Here is a 17,812-nt window from a genome sequence, read left to right as displayed (position 1 = left end):
TCTCCCAGACACTCCAAGTGAACATGGAGTTTGAACTCACACGTGGCACTCAATGTATGTTTGTTGAGCAAATAAAGATTTAGTTGCTGTGGTTGTGTGGCAGTTTTATGTTGCAGCGGTTTGCAGACAGGGATTATGTCCGTCTCTTCTGTGTCTGGGGCTGACCTCAGCTTCAGTGGCTGGTTGGTCCATGGCTTTGTTCCAGCCCTGACTCAGTCTGACCACTGGCTTGAGTGAGTGTCTACATGAGAAAAAACCATGTGGTAGGAAGGAAAAAGGGCTCCTCTGAGCTCCAGGAGACTTGATTCTGAGCCCCGGGCTGCTGCTGGTCCGTAACTTCATCTTGAAGAAGTAACAATATCTCTGGCATCTGGTTCCCTCATCCTAGCTTCTTAACCTTTCTTTGTACCAGGGTCTTCCATGGAGGTCTGGCAAAGCCCATGACTCCTGCTCAGAATAAAGTTTTCAAATGCCTAAAATAAAATGCAACACCCACTAGAATGGCTGTCATAAAAAAAAATGGAGAATAACAAATGTTGATAAGGATATGGAGAGATTGGAACCCTCATGCCTTGCTGTTGGGAATGGAAAATGGTGCGGCCGCTGTGGAATACAGTTTAGCAGTTCCTCAAAAAGTTAAACAAAGAATTACCCTATCTCCCGGCAATTCTATCCTCCGTATTTACCCAAAAGAACTGAAAGCAGGGACTCAGATAGATGTTTGTATGCCAGTGTTCACAGCAGAATTATTCACGGTAGCTAAAAGGTGGAAACAACCCAAGTATCCAGCAACAGATGAATGGATAAACAAAATGTGGGATCTACATATAGTGGCATATTATTCGGCCATAAAAAGAATGAAGTTCTGATACATGCTATAACATGTTTGAACCTTGAAAATATTGTGTTAAGGAAAAAAAGCCAGACACAAAAGAACAAATATTGTATCATTCTGCTTATATGAGGTACCTAGAATAGGCAAATTCATAGAGACAGAAAGTAGAACAGAGGTTCTGGGGGTGAGGGAAGGGAGGAATGAGGGGTTATTTCTTAATGGGTAGGGAGTTTCTGTTTGGGATGATGAAAAAGTTCTGGAAACAGACAGTGGTGATGGTTGGACAACAATGTGAATGCACTTGATGCCAGTAAATTGCACGCTTTAAAATGGTTAAAATGGTTCATTTTATGTCACGTATATATAACCACAATAAACAAAAAAAAACAAATAAATAAATGCAAAGGATAAACTACAGTTATCAAGATATTAAAACAAAAAAAATTGGGGATAGAGTCATATATGCACTTTTAAAAAGAACATTAACAAGATCAAGAGGCGTGTCCACTAACAGTGTGATTTTGATGTAGTGGTGAGTGTAAACATGATTTTGAGTCATCTCCGACAACCACACATGCCATGAAAATATCTGTGACCTCTGTTGGTGAGACGGCACTGCTACTGCTCCTGTGGTTTGTGGTTTACAATCACAATAGCAGGAAATGCTAAATTGCAGTTAGAGGTTAGTGGAAAGGATGTAATTTTTTTCCCATCCAAATTATGAACCCAGTGAAGTCTATCCAAGGGCTCTTTGGGGTCTGTAGACCCCAAAATCTCTCAACTAGATGATCTCTAATTCTCTTCTAATTAAAATGGTGTGATCTAGGAGTGACTCTGGCTTCATCTGTATATCATAGATAAAGTAACATCTCTGATCAGATTTTTCTTATCTGTAATTGGGAATCACTATGAAATCTACCCTTCAAGGGCTTTTTGAGGGAAAAGGAGATATGGCAAACAACAGATGCTCTGTAAAACCGTACCACTCTTTTATAAATGCCAGGTATTATCAGGGAAACCTAAGGTCAACAGAGACGCCTTCCCCGTCCCCCATAAACCCATCCCTCAGGTCTCAATGTTCCTTCAGAATTTTTGCTAAGAGCTTTGTGAACCATGGGAACAAAATACCAGGCACTTTGTGTCAAAGAATACAATGCCCCATATTAATACATAGTGTTAAGAACTATACTGTATGCCAAGAGATTTGAAAATACAGACAAACAATTTTTAAGGAAAATATCAATTATCAAAATAGACTCAAGAATAAATAGAAAACCCAAGTAGACTAATGACCCTTAAAGAAATTGAATTAGTTGTCAAATATATCCTCTCTGTGGAAGGCACCAAGCAGAGATGGTTTTACAAGTTTTACTAGCTCTTGAGGACTTCTTCTTTCACTGATCCTATATAAATTCTCCCCCAAAAGACCCATACTGCCTGAAACTGGGGAATTTGTACCAGACCCTAAAGCATGAAAGGCAGTGAGCTAGATGTGACCCTGGCATCACCGGCACCCAAAACGATGTTGTGTACACTATAGATACTCAACGTGTATTTGTTCAATGAATGCATAAATGATGAAACCAAGCCAATTATGAAACAAAAGATAATGTATTAGAACTAAACTATTTTGGTATAGAAAAATAGCTAGGTAAAATTGATGGATTTTCCTATTCCTCTTCATTTTGGAGACAATTTTGAGTTTGGTTGGAAGAGGGGAGTGAAGGAAGCTGCTTCCTTCAGTGGATGGGACACAGGACAGTCACAGGGACACTGGCATCCGGGCACATATGGATGAACGTACCTCTAGGAGGAGGGGATGCTTCCCTGGCTACCCTACCAACAAGTTCCAAAGATCTGAGGATTTGTCATCTGCCTAGCACAGATGGGGATTCTCAGTACATATTTATTCAATGAATGGATCAAGGAAACTGGAACAAGCCCGGGTGTCATGGCTGGAAATTAAGAGCTGGAGACGGAAAGCGGCCTTTCGCAGCCTTTGCCAGTTCTGAGTCCTTTGGACAGGATTCCTCTGCAGTTCACTCCATGGTCCAACCTGACTTTAAAGGCCTCTGGGGATCATCCTCCCAGGGCTTCTGAGGGCCAAATGCCCCACACTACACATAATCTATTGTGCCTTTCTGAAGGCCTCTCCTGGCTCTGAGCCCACATCGCCAGATGCTCACGTTCATCTTGTTTCTCCCCCAGACCCTTCCCCTGTATCAGCTCTTTGTACGTCTGGCCATCTGGTTTTCTCTTTGCTGTTCTTACTCATTGGCTCGCTACGGGCTTGTGATAACTTCTCCCTCCTCCTCCCTACCCGGCCCCACATACTCTGAGTGGCCAACACACACACGTTGCCCTCCTTTCATCTTTCCCTATAAATCAGCCTCCTCTGGCTATATTGAAAGAAGGCTTTTCTGAGCTAATGGTTCTAATTCTTGGCTTTTGAAAAATCTTCCTCGGACTTGGTTTCACATCCTGGCTGGATTGCACACATTTCCCATCTGCAGCCCTAGGATGTTGGCTGTCCAAACCACTGCGTTTGTCCAATCTGCTTTAAGGACTCAAAAATATGCGATGGTAAATTAATAAGTAGCACACCGTTGAAGTCTCTGAACATGCTTCCTCAGCATATGTCAGTAACAGTTATATCACCCCGAAATGGGACTATAAAGTGGACCAGAGAGGAAAAAGAGGCCATTTAGGAACATGGCAGAGAAAACATATTGTCCTCCACAAACTGGGAAAGTGAAAAGCAAAGCAGTGTGTTACAGGCTGAATTGTGACCCCAAAATTCATAAGTTGAAGTCTTAATCCCCTAGTACCTCAGAATATGACTATATTTAGAGATGGGGGTCTTTAAAAAGGTAATTAAGGTCAAATGAGGTCATTAGGGTGAGCCCTAATCCAACATGAATGGCGTTTTTATAAGAGGAAATTTGGACACAGACAGGTACAGGGGGGAGGCCAAATGAGGACACAGAGAGAAAGAGGCCATCTACAAGCCAAGGAGAGGGGCCTCAGAAGAAACCAACTCTGCCAACACCTTCATCTTGGACTTGCAGCCTCCAGAACGGTGAGAAAACAAACTTCTGTTGCTTAAGCCACTCAGTCTGTGGTACTTTGTTACAGCAGCCCTCTGGAGCCCTAAACTCGAGCCTCCTGAGTATTTCTTCTCATGAATGCATTAAATGTTTAAAGGTTAATTACCCAGGTAACTTTTTGCAGTAGCTCTCCCTGTATTTTCTGTATCTAATAGTCATTAAATATTTAGACAAAAGTTTTTAAAGTAAAGAGGATTATTCTTTATAGTCATTTCAAAAGAATATAAAATACTCAATATTTTCAGTATGGACTTGGAGAAAGACACAGAAAATATTTTATTAAATTTGAAAATGATTCTAACTTGCTAAGTAGGAAAAAGATATTAAGCAAGAATGATGAACCTAAATGAAGATGACATTTAATACAAAACAATGTAAAGTATTCTACTTGAGTTAAAAAAAAAATCTGCTACATGATAGCTATTAAGCCATGCGTAATAAAGGGTTAGTGATTTTCATTCACTGCAAGCTCTACATGAATTAACCAAAAAAGCTAATACAATTTACCTGTAGTCATTCTTTCATTCATTCAGTTAACATTCCCAGAAGTGAAACCCAGGGATTCAACAAATTATATGTTGCTAGTCACTAAAAATTTCTCAGTTTCTCCCTTGTTTAAAAAATGTTACTTCAAAGGCAGGTTTTTCTGGGAAAGCAAATGTTTAGCTTTTCCTTCTTTTTAAACAAGGAGAAAGTCCTTATCCTCCAGTTAATTTCCTCACTCTGCAGGCACCTCCTCAGATCCTGGGACGTGGGAGTTTGCAGATGAGAGGCTTATTAACCCTCTACTGGCAAGGACATCAATGTCTCTGATGCCAGAGGAGCCTTTTCCTTTCCTTCCTGGGCTAACCCAGGGCTATAAAGTTTCATATGGAAGAAAAATCTGTTTCCTTGAAAGTCCAGTTGTCTGGTTCTGCCTCTCCTCACTAAGGTCTTAATAACAAGTCTAAACTCTTCCATATACAGCCCTCAGAGAGCCTTACATCTTCTATTCTTTTCAAGCTCAACATCCTCAGGTCCTTCAACTCTTTTTGCACACGCCCTGGCTCCAGAAACTTTTACCAGTCTGGTGGCTCCTCTCTAGAGGCTTTCCTCCTTGTTCATTTGTTAGTTATTTACTCCTTCTCTAGGTATTTATTGAGTGCCTATTGTGTACCTGGCACGTTACTAAGCTCTGCCGATACAACACAGACAACTGAGCAGGCAATCACTGTACAGGCTGCTAAGAGCTGTGCTGGGACACACGGCATGCTGCGGGAATGCACTGCGGGCTGTTAAATCCCAACCTGGAAGATTAACAACACTTCCACTAGACCTGAAAGATGCATCCAACCCGGTTGGATGAAACAGAGGAGGTAGGCTTGCAGAAATGGGTTTGAGCAGAGTGTGAAATTAATAAAAGAACTTGACTACTTTGGAAAGCCTGTAGGGAGAGCTCTCACACCCGCCATACATCATTACTCCAAACAAGAAGAGAGATGAGCTTGCATCTCTGACAGGAAGGTGTTTACTACTTTAGCACAGCGGAAGGAAGGAAGGCTTCTCTATCAGTTCTCTCCCTGTGGCCACGGCCCAGCCATTGAGAGACTGCAGCAACCCAACCAATGAGAAACCTTTTACACTTTGGACTCCAGTTTCCTCCAATGAACTCTTTGCTTATTGCAGCCCCGCCCAACTCCCCCTTGTCTTCTATAAAGGCAAGCCCCTTCCTTTGTCTCTCTGGATTTGCCTGTGTTCCACCATAGCCTGCGTATCCCGAATTGCAATTCTTTTAGCTAGTCCGAAATAAATTCATTGTGAGGGTAAAACAATTGGCCATTTTACTTTTTAAGTTCACAAGAGGAAATGATTACTTGCCTTCTAGTGTCCTACTTCTGCTGCTCAGTGGTTGTACAACCTTGAGCAAGACATTTAACCTAAGTCTCAGTTTCTTCATCTAAAAAACGGATAATAGTACCATGCAGAGTGAGTTGTGTCTGGCACAAAGTAGATGCTCACACACACACAAAAAGTCAGTTAAGGAGACCTGAGACATAATTGGCTCCAGAGGTGGGGGCCTAAGGTTGTATGCCTCAGCCTAGGAGAGCACCAGCCATCAAAGAGGAGAAAAGAACAGTGGCTATGTCGCCCACTAAGGGGATGTCTCCCACCCTCATCCCCACACACATATACACTGCAGGTGCCAAACACACGGGCAAGCTGAGGATAGAACATCCTGGAACTGAAGAAGGAAATCAGAGAGGGAGAGACCTGAAAGGAAGAGATAAAGGAGAATTATAGAAAAGGAAGGGGGTGAAGAGTTTAATAGGGAAAAGAAATAGAGAAAGAGGGGAGAGAGAGAATCTGTAGGAGAAAAAAAAATCAAGTTATTTACTCATTGGCTAGGAAAGTTTTTAACTTTGTGGCTTACTGGAAGTCACATACTATGCTTTCTGGGGTTCTCCCAGTGTTAATCACAAGATAGGAATGAGGAATTCAGTTCATACAGTTATAAAAAATGAATGATAGCAGACACATTGGGTAATACATAAAACAGGGCACAGGCAGGAAGAGATGCAATTTATGCATCTGGGCTGAGCAGCAGGTATGACAGTCCTTCCAGTGGGTCCACATTTCCGACTGAGATTGTAGTGCAGAGGAGGCAGAGAGGAGAGCTGAAAAGGGGGTGTGATTTTACTCCAAAGAATTTTTTTTTAAAGACTGGCACCTGAGCTAACATCTGTTGCCGATCTTTTTTTTTTTTCTTTTTCTCTTTTCTTCTTCTTCTACCCAAAGTCCCCCCGGTACATAGTCGTATGTTCTAGCTGTGAGTGCCTCTGGTTGTGCTATGTGGGATGCTGCCTCAGCATGGCCTGATGAGCAGTGCCATTTCTGTGCCCAGGATTCGAACCAGTGAAACCCCCGGCCGCCAAAGTGGAGCGCGTGAACTTAACCACTTGGCCATGGGGCCAGCCCTGTACTCCAGAGAATTTTATTGTTAAAAGCCTTTGCTATAGTTAAAACAATTCCATAAGCTCTGCACATCAACCTTCATTTTTACAATCAGTTCTGATGATAAAGACAGCCACCAGACACTCAATTCTTTAGATGTGTGTTAATCGCTGTGCTGTAAGAGGCTGGCTCCCTGTACAGGCTTGAGGCCCACCTTTGCCAACTCCCCCTGGCTAGAAAAATACTAAGCAGCTTATTTTCAAAGCCCCAGAAGGGGTGGACCCAGCCTACAGTTAGTTTATGCTCTCCAGCTGCAATTTTCTCTGCAGATGTTACTCCTCCTGCATTGTCTTTCTGGCTCGTGCCCCACAGCATCTCTTCCTAAGATCTCTTCCTCCTGCCCCTCCCCACTCCACCTCTTAGACTGCTCTCCTGCAATGGTTCTCACACTGAGGTCTCCAGAAAGGCAACTTCTCAGGCCCCAAACCAGACCTACTGAATCAAACACTCTGGGTGCAGGGACAGTAGTCTGTGTTCTAACAAGCCTTCCAGGAGCTTCTGATGCATAATGAAGTTTGAGAACCACTGCTTTGCTGCCTGATCCCACTGCCCCAGCCCTGCTCCCCTGCCTGATTCTACTGCCCCACCCCTTCTGTCTCAAAACTTCTCCCTCCTTGGCCTCCAGAATGTGGTTCCACCTTGGCTCTCCCACCTGGAGAGAGTGAAAGAAAGCTCAGAGTTGCATCAGGGGTTTCACCACAGGAGTCAGAGAAAGGACAGCTGGGAGGCAGGGGAATCAGTGATGTCACCACATCCTAGATGAGACCTGAAGGATCACTGACTTCAACCACCTCCCTTTATAGATGAATAAACTGGAGAAGAAAAGTGTTCTGCTCTGGGTCACTTGCTAAGTAGAAGTTGAATCGAGATTGGAACCATCCAAACGAAGATGAAATCAGCCATCTGCAGTCTCATCCACTCAGTCGTTCAACACACACCGAGGTTTTCCTGTGGGCAGGACCAAAGCCAGGGCTTGAGGTCAGCAGATCCTGGAGTAACCAGCAGCAGCAGCAGCACCTCCAAATATGAATGGGTAGTTCATGATCTGCGCAGAAACTCCTGGTCAGGGAGCGAGCTCGAGTGTGAGGTGCCTTTTTCTTTGCTCAAACACACATCTTCCCCTAGGCCACGCATCTTCTCCCTAAGAGGGGTAGGATGGAGAGTGCAGCCACCTTTTCCTTCTAGGTTTGCAGAAGCCTTGACAAGTCTGCCAAATCTATTAACTTCTCTGAGCCTCAGCTTCCCCATCTGAAAATGGGATAAACCATAACCACTTCCCAGTGTTCTGTCTTTTTTTCACGGATTAAGTGAGAAAGCATGTCCCTACTCACAGCAGGGGCTCAGCAAATGGGAATGCCCTCCAGAGGTGTTATGGACACATGAACAACACAGTCCCTGTCTTCAAGAGCTTACAGTCTAGTGGTAAAAACAGGGCAATTACAAAAATAAGTAGAACAGAAATCTTGCCTGGGTAGGTGCCACTATTACTCCTCAGAATAGAAGGCAGACAGGGTTGACACCTTGGCAGAGAACTGCAGTGCACGTGGCCCATCCCTGGAGGGTCCTGCCTGGCTGGGAGAGGGGGAGGCGGCATTTGACCTGGCCCTGGCTGATGAACAGGCCTTGGCCAAGGACAGATACTCCAGGTGAAAGGAAGAGGGCAAACAAAGCCCCGGAAAGCTCAGGGAAGGAGGAAAAAACCTCTAACCATGACAAAGTGGCTTCAGGGCACATAAGACTGGTGGCCTCAATGGGTCTGTGGCTCCAGGAGCCAGAGCTCTGATGGCTTCTGTCATCAGCTTTTCCTCACTCACTGAGGGTGCCAACAAATGTCAACAAGGGGGATTGTTTTAGGATGTGGAAATTCATTTACTGGCAGCCAATGCTTGAAAATGTTAATAATTATCAACCTAGGCAAAACCTCCATTGGCAACACAGAGCAGGACATTCTTAACTCTCTAGGCTAGCCAACTCCTCCAGTCACACTGCTAATTTAGGAGGTTCAGCTCCTCGTGTGAAATGCATTGCATTTTTACAAACATTTTGATGTCAGGTTTAGTTCAAGATGTATGTAGAAGTGGAACTAAATGCCTCATAATGTACTGTGATTTCCAAAGAACAGAATTTGCAGCTGTATAAAATGAGTTCTTAGATTTTTTTCTTTAGCTTTATTTTTAAGTGGTAAGTTAACTGTTAGGAAGAAATTTCACTAAATTCTGTGGCCTCGACTCCTGAACACCTCTGCAATTCTTCCCAGCAGAGTGTGGAGGCACTTCAGCTGGCACCGTACCCTAACCAGATGATGGGGCCAGCCTCCTTTTACATCTCCACCTCCTAACTTCTCGAATTTACGGTCATATTGCCACAGAGTGCTCTCTTAAAACACCAACATGCATTCTGAGTGGATGGTATTGATCCAAAGGGGAATCTATTATAGGGAAAGGAAAAGGTTTCAAGGTTAGTTAGTAGAAATAAAACAAGCTGGGTTGGTAAATTCAGAAAAGAATGCACACGTTAACTAGACCTCATAAAAGACAGACAAAACGGAGCCAGTTGGTGGAAGGGTAGACGGCTTGTGTGCTCTCATTCCAGGAGTGAGGGGAGTCAAGAATACAGTGGGAGTTTGAGCAAGAAAGGTTAAGCTTTCAAAAAAAGGCTGATATGCCTGCACTGGTTGCCCTGGAGACAGGTCCACCCCCATATGACAGTGATATAATAAAGAGAAAAAAATGCGTGCGAGCAAAGCAGGCAGTAATTAAGGGTAGGGTAACATGGCTTCCAGTTAGACCCACCTGGAGAGGGCTCTAGGGAGAAGTTTGGGAGGGGATGTGTGCCACTGATAAAAGATGGGGGTAGGAGGGAAGAATCCGGAGGCTTCCATGAGCTTATGTTCTGGGTACAGCACACCCTGCTGCTCCAACCTCTACCTCACGGCATGGTTACCTAGAAGGGACTTTGGGCTGCAGAATGTTCCCTCTCCTGGTGGCCCAGGAGTATAGGCTTGGGATTGCTCTCCCTGCCCTTTGCCGCAGCTCAGGAAGGCTGAGGCTGCCCAGACGACACAGTGGGTGGAAAGGGAGTCAGCAGTGATCACCACTGCTGCCTGCTTAAAATTCTCCTGGGACTCCCACCACCGCAGAATGAAGCCCAAACTCTTCATCAGAGGCCCCAAGATCCTAAATGATCTGATTCCTGCCTCCTCCAGGCTTGTCTCCAGTTCAGACCACCTGCCTTACAGACAAGGTGATCCCCAAGGGCATGACCAGGTCCCACCTCTCCCACCTCCACCCTCCATCCTCACTCTTCTCCAGCCGGCTCATCCCTCAGGGCTCCACATGGTCCTGACCTTCACCGGGAACATGGCTTGGGGAACTCCTAGGGGTCCCTGAGACTCTTTCAGAGGGTCCATGAGGTCAGAACTATTTTCATAATAACACTAATGTTTGCCTTTTATACTCTTATTCTCTCATGAATGTATAGAACATGAGAAGTTTCTTGACATGGTTTTAGATTCCACCTTGCAACTAACGTTCAAGAAATTGTCAAGTTTTGGTGTCATATCAAAGAAGAATATCCATAATTATATGAAAAGGCTATTAACATTCTCTTCCTTTTTCCGACTACATATCTGTGTGGGACCATATTTTCTTCACGTAGTCCAACCAAAACAACATATCACGACAGATTGAATGGATGAGAAAGGAGAATCCAGCTGTCTTCGATAAAGCCAGACATTAAACAGATTGCAAAAATGTAAAACAGTGCCATTCTTCTCACTAATTTTTTTAATTTAGAAAATATAGGTTTTTATACAAATATTTTATTTATGTCATGGTTATGTTATGGGTTTATTATTGTCATTTTTAAATTAATGAATAAATAAATATTTTTTAAAGTTCTCCATTTCCATATCTGATCCAGTAAATCTCAATAGATCTAACCCACGTGAACAAAGCTCTCTGGGATCCTTGATAATTTTTAAGTGTAAAAGGGTCCTGAGACCGAAAAGTTTGAGAAGCACTGCCTTACACTGAACCTCCAGCAGGCAGAGTGGAGCTGTGCCTGGCTATGCCTCTGCTGTTGCACTCTGATTCCACCGAATTAATGATCTTTGTACATGTCTGTGTCCTCCACTACGTGTGCGCTTCCTGATGGCGGCTGCTCACCTTAAGCCCTCCATTCTGGCACAGAGCAGAAGTTCCAGATGAATGAATGAGGTAAGAGATAAGCCCCCCGTGGACACACATCACAGGCTGCCACCTGAGCAGCCTACGATCATTCACAGGAGGGGTGGATAAATACATGCACTATAGTTTTTAATTGGCTCAAATTGTTACTGGGGCTCTGACTTGAGTTTAGACATAAAATATAAACAATTTTTTAATCAGAAAATTCAAACAAAAAAATAATCTAAGAAACAATTATGTTTCTATTCTATTAAACTTTCAGAAACACCCTTGTAAGTAGCTAGTGAAATACATCATGTTGGTAGATATGATAAATACAGCCAAAATGATTTGCCACAGAAAAGTGAAATGTGGCCTGGGCAACGTTCCAAACATAGAAAACAAAAGGCCAAGAAAAGCAAATACCCATAAAACACAAGACACTATATTCTAAGAATGAAGAGAAGGTCATATGATCAGGGCAAGGGCTACAATGAACATGGCATCTCCATATTTATTTCCCGTCAAAGTAAGATCAAAAGCAGATTGTACTGGAGAATCCAGGCCAGAGTCGTGGTGTTTGCCTTCCGGTTTTATGATTCTCACTTACTCAACCACGTTCATAAGTCAAGCAGGCCTGTACTATGTCCAGGAGAACTTGCCACTCCCTGGGGTGGGGAGATGTGCCATGTTCCATCCTCCTCTTTGTCCCTGACACATTCTCCCAACAGAAGGAGAAACAGGAGGCAATACTGGATGCTGGGTTAATGTCTGGCAAAACAAGCTTCTGTCTCTTACCTCAGAAGACAAGGGGTTTCTACTTCAGAGCCTGAGCTTAGGGCGAAGGAGGAGGGCAGGAAGGCCCTGGGGTGTGAGTGAGTGTGTGTGTGAGAGAAAGAGTGTGAGATGGAGATAAAAGAAGAAAAATGCTTTCTGGCTAAGTGTGTGGTGGCTCATTCCGAAGGCAGGCCCTTCAGAAACCCAACTGTGCAATCACTGCTGGTGATCTAGGACTCAGGCGTCTCCAGTTCTCCCTCTTGCACGCGCTCTCTCTCTCTCTCTCTTTCTCTCTCTGTCTCTGTCTCTGTCTCTGTCTCTCTCTCTCTCTCTCTCTATATATATATGTTTATCATCTTGAAATTTGTTTTTAAAAATCTTGTAATCAGCGTACTACACATTCCCTGGTCCTTTCCACATTTGCAGAAGACAGGCGTATGTCACTACGGAAACAGAGCTTCTCAGGAGACTAAAGACACAGAAGACCCAGTATTGTGGGGTCACTGTTTAGTTAACATCAGTAAAGATTCTGAACTCTCAAAACAGGGCTCTTTGGGTCCCTTTGGTCTCTGATTGTATTTTCAGCTGCTGAGGCTACCAGGCCACTGGGCAGTTCTTTCAGTGGCCTTCAGAGGGGGTCAGATTCTAGCAGTTGGCCAATAAGATATAAACGTAACACAATTTCAGAAAGCAACTTCATTGAAGTATAGTTGTGGTAAAGCTATTATTCATTGCACATCTACAATTTACATATATTACCTCATTTTCTCCTCACTAAAATTTCCAACGTCAGCATTAATATTCCCATTTTACGGATGAGGAAATTGAACCTCAGAGTGTTTACGTTGCCTGAGTATACACATCTGATAAGTACCAGAGCCAAGACTTGAACCCAGGTCTATGTCAAAACCCATTCTCTTTCCACTGGCCAACCTTCCTAATATCCCAACATCTTAACCTTAACAAAGCCCATATTATCCATATTCTGTGGGTTTTCATGACCTTTCCTTTCTCTTGAAGAAATAAAAACAATTTACCTGAAGAAAACATGTTCACTGGGTCAGAAATAACAGACTCCTGACATTCTCATTCCTAGTATCTTAATTCAGCTCATAATGTCCCCACTTCTCTTCTGTGCCTGTCCCCGCCTTTCACAAACATGCTTGCTCTTTTTTCCATGCTGTCACGCAGGGAAGCATTATTAACACTGATTAGCTGGACAAATCCAATAAGAAAATTCTCATAACACCCTTGTCCAGATAAGTCCAACAAGGATGCTTTGGATGAAAAATCTTGCCCTTGTATACTGGAAAAAAGTCATGAGCCTCAGATTAAACAGAAAGCTTTGAAATAGAAGAGGTTTAATTTCATTTTGAAAACTCATGTACAAGCACATCCTCAACTCGGGATGCACTCACAGCCCGTGAGATCCCCTCTTCCCCAGCACACCTAACAGACGCCCCAGCGACAGAAGAGCTTCCCAGTCTCACATTCATTCCCTGGTCTGGAGATCCACCCTCATCCACCCCTTCCTGCCTGCTTCTGTAGGTGGAGCCCCATCACTCACCCAGGAGGGCTGTCTGGGGGTGGGTCCGACTGTGTCTCCCTCTGGAGACGGACCTCGAGGGAGGCCGATCCCTGGCCTCGGTGGGAAGGAGGAGGATCTGTCCAAGAATCAGCAGAAAGCAGCCCACCAGCATCTTTTCCATCTTCAAGAAGAGGATGAGGGGCTAGGCTGTGACAAAACACAAGAGAAGCGGCAGGGTGAGATTTCCAGGTCTCCTTGAACTCTAGGAGCCGCAGACCCCCACTCCACCTTTTCACCTTTCAGCCATGCTGCTTATACTTAAAATGCCTTTTGTGTGTTTGACCCTTCAGAACTTAAGTAACCCCCACTGGTAGGTTCTTTGATACTCTGAGCAGGGCACGCATAGTTGGAATTTTTGTCACTTTGGTCACTATAAGACTGAATGGAAAACTTGAGGGGAAAAAAATCTATCCTGAAGTTTCTTCTTAATTAAGTTTATTATCAATTATTCATGGTCACATTGTATATCTTGGATTTGAAAAAGGAAAAATTATATTTAAGGATTCCAAGTAACAATATTCCTTCAGTCTAATAATAGAGGATGGCAGAAATTAATATCTACAAATTTCCCAAGGAATTCATGTGTAGCTAACAGAAGGTAGCATTACATAGCCAGCCTCCCAGCCTCCCACCTCCCAGCACCCCTGTCTCCCACACACATCTATTAAGAGGGCGCATGGTGCACTGGTTCAGGGCTTCGACTCTGACACCACACTGCAAGGCTTTAAATCCTGGCTCTGACACTTGCTAACTGTATGTGACCTTGGACAAGCTACTCAACCTCCCGGAGCCTTATGGGAATATGGGATAATATTAGTTAATTGAGTGAGTTAATATATGTAACTAAAGCATTCAGAATAGTGCCTGGCACACATGGGGAGGTAGGGACAAGAAAACAAGCAAAAGAGCTAGGGGACCAGAGAAGAATGAGATCAGACCTGATGGTAAGCAAGCAGCTCTCAGATGTGTAAAGAATTCTAACCCTGAGTTGGGTTTGCGGTATCCGCAGAGGCAAGGGGAATTTCAACCAGAGCAGCACTGCCTTACCCAGAATAGTGCTGCCTTTACCCATTTTCTGTCTCAGGCCTGGAGTGTAGCTGGTTTGAAGGCTTGGGAGGATGGATTCTAAGCAGGGAAGCGACATGAGTAGATCCAAGTTTTTTTCCCAGGATGGCTAATCTCAGGGCTTCACATGGGATGAGAAACATACTTGGCCACATGGTGAATGAGGTGAAGACTCTTCTGCCTGGCAAAATCTTCCAGAGAAGGTAATATCCTGGGACTGGGCTTAAATTTATTCTTCCATTTTCTATGACGATAATGAGTGGCATAGCAATTTAAATTAGGTGGGGAGGAGGAAATATTTAAGGAGGAATAATATTTAAGTAACATCATTTGCATGTAAAATCTCTACTAAATCCTTATCTTGTGTTTGGCAATTTCACTCAGCTGATTTCATTTAATCCTCATACCTATCTTGCAGAAATCAGAATTTTTATGTCTGCTTTTTAGAGATCAGGAAACTGAGGCTCCAAGAAGTTCAGTAACTTGACCAAGGTCACACAGCTAAAGTAAGTGGCAAAGTAGGGATTCAAACCCAGGGTAAGCAGGCCAATTTGCCAATTCATTGACTAGCAGAAACTCAATTAGCTGCAAGTCAAATTCCCAGAAGTCAGTTCATGAAAGTGCTTAGCTGTTTCACTGTCAGAGGCAGAAACAGGGCAGGACTTGAGCAGGCTCCATTTCCCAAAACCTAAAAAAACAACCTTCAATAATTCAGTGAACTGTTTGTTCAGCAAATTGCTTTCAGGAATTGACCTGGAGAGGAACCCATGTTGACCTTCAAAGTCCACAGTTTTTCACACTTGCTGTAGTGAGCTAGCTCACTTTTCACCATGCATTAAAATTATTAAAAATTTGTTGTTGTTAGTGCCGTAAAATCAATTCCAACTCCCAGTGCCCCGTGCACAGCAGAGCGGAACCCTGCCCGGTCTGTTTGCGCCATCCTCTCCCCTTCTGGCGCTATATCAGACAGTGCTCCGCTGCTATTCCGAGGGTTTTCATGCCAATTCTTTCAGAAGTGGGTGGCCAGGTTCTCCTTCCTAGTCTGTCTTAGTCTATAAGCTCTGCTGAAACCTTTCCATCATAGGTGACCCTGCTGGTATTTGAAATACTGGTGGCATAGCTGTCAGCAACACGTAGCCACCACAGAGTGACAACTGACAGATGGGTGGTGTGACCTGGGCCACTGCAATGAGCGTGCTGAATCTTAACCACTAGACCACCAGGGCTGGCATATTAAAAACAGGGAATGTTTATTCAGCACTTACTATGTGCCAGGCACTGGGCCAAGAGTTTTAAATGTATTAAGTCAATTAGTTCTCACAGTAATCACAGCAAAGTTAAGCAACTTGCCCAAGGTTATGCCCCGATAAGGGGTGAGGCTCCAGAGCATATTGGCTCATTACAGATAACGACTGCCCCCTCTTTAAACAAAGTAAACTCTTTACTAATTGGACTGGTCTCTTTCCATGGCTTTAGTTGTGAGATTCCTTCTGAGAAAAGTAAGAAACTTAGAAGATTTTGCCTCTTCCTCTGAACTTAAACCTACTATTTACTTTCAAGTTTCCTTGGTATTTATCACATTTTATATGACATTATAAGCGCATTACATCATTTATATGTGTTTATTATTTTAATGCTGCTCTCCTTTCTCCAAACTCAGCAAACACAAAATCCACATTTATTCATTTCAAAATATACACAATATTCTCTCAAGATCCACTTCCACCCTGACACATTTGCACTTAAATCCAAACACTTGGAACATGATGTGGTGGATAATTATCATTTCCCAAAAACAAACACCATTTCATGTGGTTTGGGTTTACCGTGAATTTCAAGAAGTGTTTGTGTCTTCAAGTCACCACTGCTAACCAAAAGGCACTGAGGCTAGGTGAAGGGTAGGGAGTTAAAAATAAACAGAACTAATACGTCTAGCTGTCTAACCCTGAGCAGGTTACTTAACCTCTCTCTACCTCAGTTTCCACATCTTTAAACTGACGATACTAAATAGACCTGGTGGTTGTATGGATTAAATCAGTTCATATATATAAAGCACATGGGGAAAAATAAATAAATAATAAAGCACATAGAGCACTGCCTGGCCCATAGTAAGTACTCAATAAGCATTAGCTACTTGTTCTTCTGCTTATTATTATTATCATTCTGCAAACAAACCAATTCATAAAGTACACGTTGTTAATTTTTGTCATACCAAGCTACTTAACGTACATTGAATTCACTTTTATGCTTCCTTATGACTATTATGATAAAGCAATGACATACAAATTCATAATTTAAAAATACATGTTAGTATCTGAAAGTATTTACAACTTTTCTTTTTTAAAATGCAATGGCACAGCAAGTCACAGGCTAGTAGAAAATATTTGCAAAACATATATCTGCTATATTATTTCTATCCAGACTGTATAAACTTTTGTAACTCAATAAGAAGACAAACAACCCACCTGAAAATGTGCAAAAGATTTGAAGAGTCACATCACCAAAGAAGATATTCAGATTACAAATGAACATATGAAGAGATGTTCAACTTTCTTAGTCATTGGAAGAATACAAATTAAAACCACAATGAGATTCCACGACAAATCCACTAGAATAGTTAAAATTAAAAAGACTGATATAGGGGCCAGCCCCATCACCAAGTGGTTAAGTTTCTGCACTCTGCTTCAGTGGCCCAGGGTTCACTTGTTTGGATCCTGGGAGTGGACCTACACACCACTCATCAAGAATGCTATGGAAGCATCTTCTATGGCAACATAGAAGAACTAGAATGACCTATAACCAGGATATACAACTATGTGCTGGGGCTTTGGGGAGGAAAAAAAAGAAGAGGAAGATTGGCAACAGATGTTAGCTCAGGGCCAAGCTTCCTCACCAAAAAAAAAAAAAGATTGATATAATCAAATATTGGTGAAGATGTGAAGAAACTGAGACTCTAATAAATTGCTGGTAAGAATGCAAAATGAATAATCCTAAAACTCATATGGAGCAACCAAAGACCCAAAATTGCTAAGGCAATCCTGAGAAAAAAGAACAAAGCTGGAGGCATCACAATCCCTGACTTCAAAATGTACTACAAAGCCATAGTAATTAAAACAGCATGGTACGGGTACAAAAACAGGCACATGGATCAATGGAACAGAACTGAAGGCCCAGAAATAAAACCACACATCTACGGAAAGCTAATCTTAGACAAAGGTGCCAAGAACATACAATGGAGAAAAGATAGTCTCTTCAATAAATGGTGTTGGGAAAACTGGACAGC

The 17,812-nt window shown here is 43.0% G+C and overlaps 1 protein-coding gene across 4 annotated transcripts in view; it reads right to left on the bottom strand.

Annotated features, from left to right (window-relative positions):
• The window catches only part of MATN2 (matrilin 2), a 140,132-nt gene that overhangs the window by 104,252 nt on the left and 18,068 nt on the right, over positions 1-17,812 (bottom strand). For all 4 annotated transcript variants that reach the window (XM_014847769.3, XM_014847771.3, XM_014847772.3 and 1 more), the window contains exon 2: positions 13,444-13,611. In XM_014847769.3, the coding sequence (XP_014703255.2) occupies positions 13,444-13,585 (142 nt within the window). In that variant the 5' untranslated portion in view covers positions 13,586-13,611. The remainder of the gene's footprint in view (positions 1-13,443; positions 13,612-17,812) is intronic.

Source organism: Equus asinus, chromosome 12 (genome assembly GCF_041296235.1).
Source record: "Equus asinus isolate D_3611 breed Donkey chromosome 12, EquAss-T2T_v2, whole genome shotgun sequence".
Taxonomy (NCBI): Eukaryota; Metazoa; Chordata; class Mammalia; order Perissodactyla; family Equidae; genus Equus; species Equus asinus.
The sequence above is the reverse complement of the archived record's forward strand: the minus strand, read 5'-3'. Positions and strand labels throughout refer to the sequence as shown.